The 754-nt window shown below is 36.2% G+C and overlaps 1 protein-coding gene across 1 annotated transcript in view; it reads left to right on the top strand.

Moving 5' to 3' along the window:
- LOC119582161 overlaps positions 1-754 on the top strand; it is a 4,137-nt gene that overhangs the window by 2,502 nt on the left and 881 nt on the right. The window contains exons 3-4 of the mRNA XM_037930399.1: positions 55-246; positions 406-501. Coding sequence (XP_037786327.1) covers positions 55-246; positions 406-501 — 288 coding nt within the window. The remainder of the gene's footprint in view (positions 1-54; positions 247-405; positions 502-754) is intronic.

The following is a 754-nucleotide window of genomic DNA, read 5'->3' on the forward strand; positions in this document are numbered from 1 at the left end:
AATCTTTCGTAAATTCCATACTTTGAATCAACGCATATCATTATTACATTACAGATGGAGCTGAGGGAAGCTGCAAGTCGGCCAGTATACGTCCCGGTCCCCATCTATCAGCCATACATTTTCCACCAGCAGCCAGGTCTTCAACAATCTAACCAGTACCCCCAGTATACACAGTACTCCCAGTTTAACCAGGTTCCCCAGTCTTACGTCTTCGGTTATAATCAGTACCAGACCACCAACAGAGCCGTGAGTATTTTCCTTTTCCTTTTTATTTTGGTAGACGTGATTGCTAAGCGATTACTCAACTTACGAATGCATCTTCAGGGACTCGACTAAAATAACTTAGTTACTGGTTAAATAATTTTGTTTTCTATCATTTATTTAAGAGTTCGTTTTCTATTATAGAAGCGAAACGCAGACTATGGAAAAATGGAAGAAATGATGACTTCAATGCAGTCCAAGATTAGCAACATCACCTGTATTCTAAAAGAACTGAAATATGTAAGTAACGAACATGTTAAAATAGCCATACGTTATATATTGTATTGTCTTTACTCTTTCGATTTGAGATATGGCCAATTATAAACAAAGTAATTCGAAGGTTTATTAATCAAGAGGCCTACTGACAGCACCAGTGATATTTCAAAAATATGTGAACTTATTATAACAACAAAATATAAAAATAACAACAATCATGTTAATATTATTCCATACTGCAACTACTGCTACTTCTACTGTTCCTCCTCCTCCAGTG

The sequence above is a fragment of the Penaeus monodon genome, chromosome 15 (assembly GCF_015228065.2).
Source record: "Penaeus monodon isolate SGIC_2016 chromosome 15, NSTDA_Pmon_1, whole genome shotgun sequence".
Taxonomy (NCBI): domain Eukaryota; kingdom Metazoa; phylum Arthropoda; class Malacostraca; order Decapoda; family Penaeidae; genus Penaeus; species Penaeus monodon.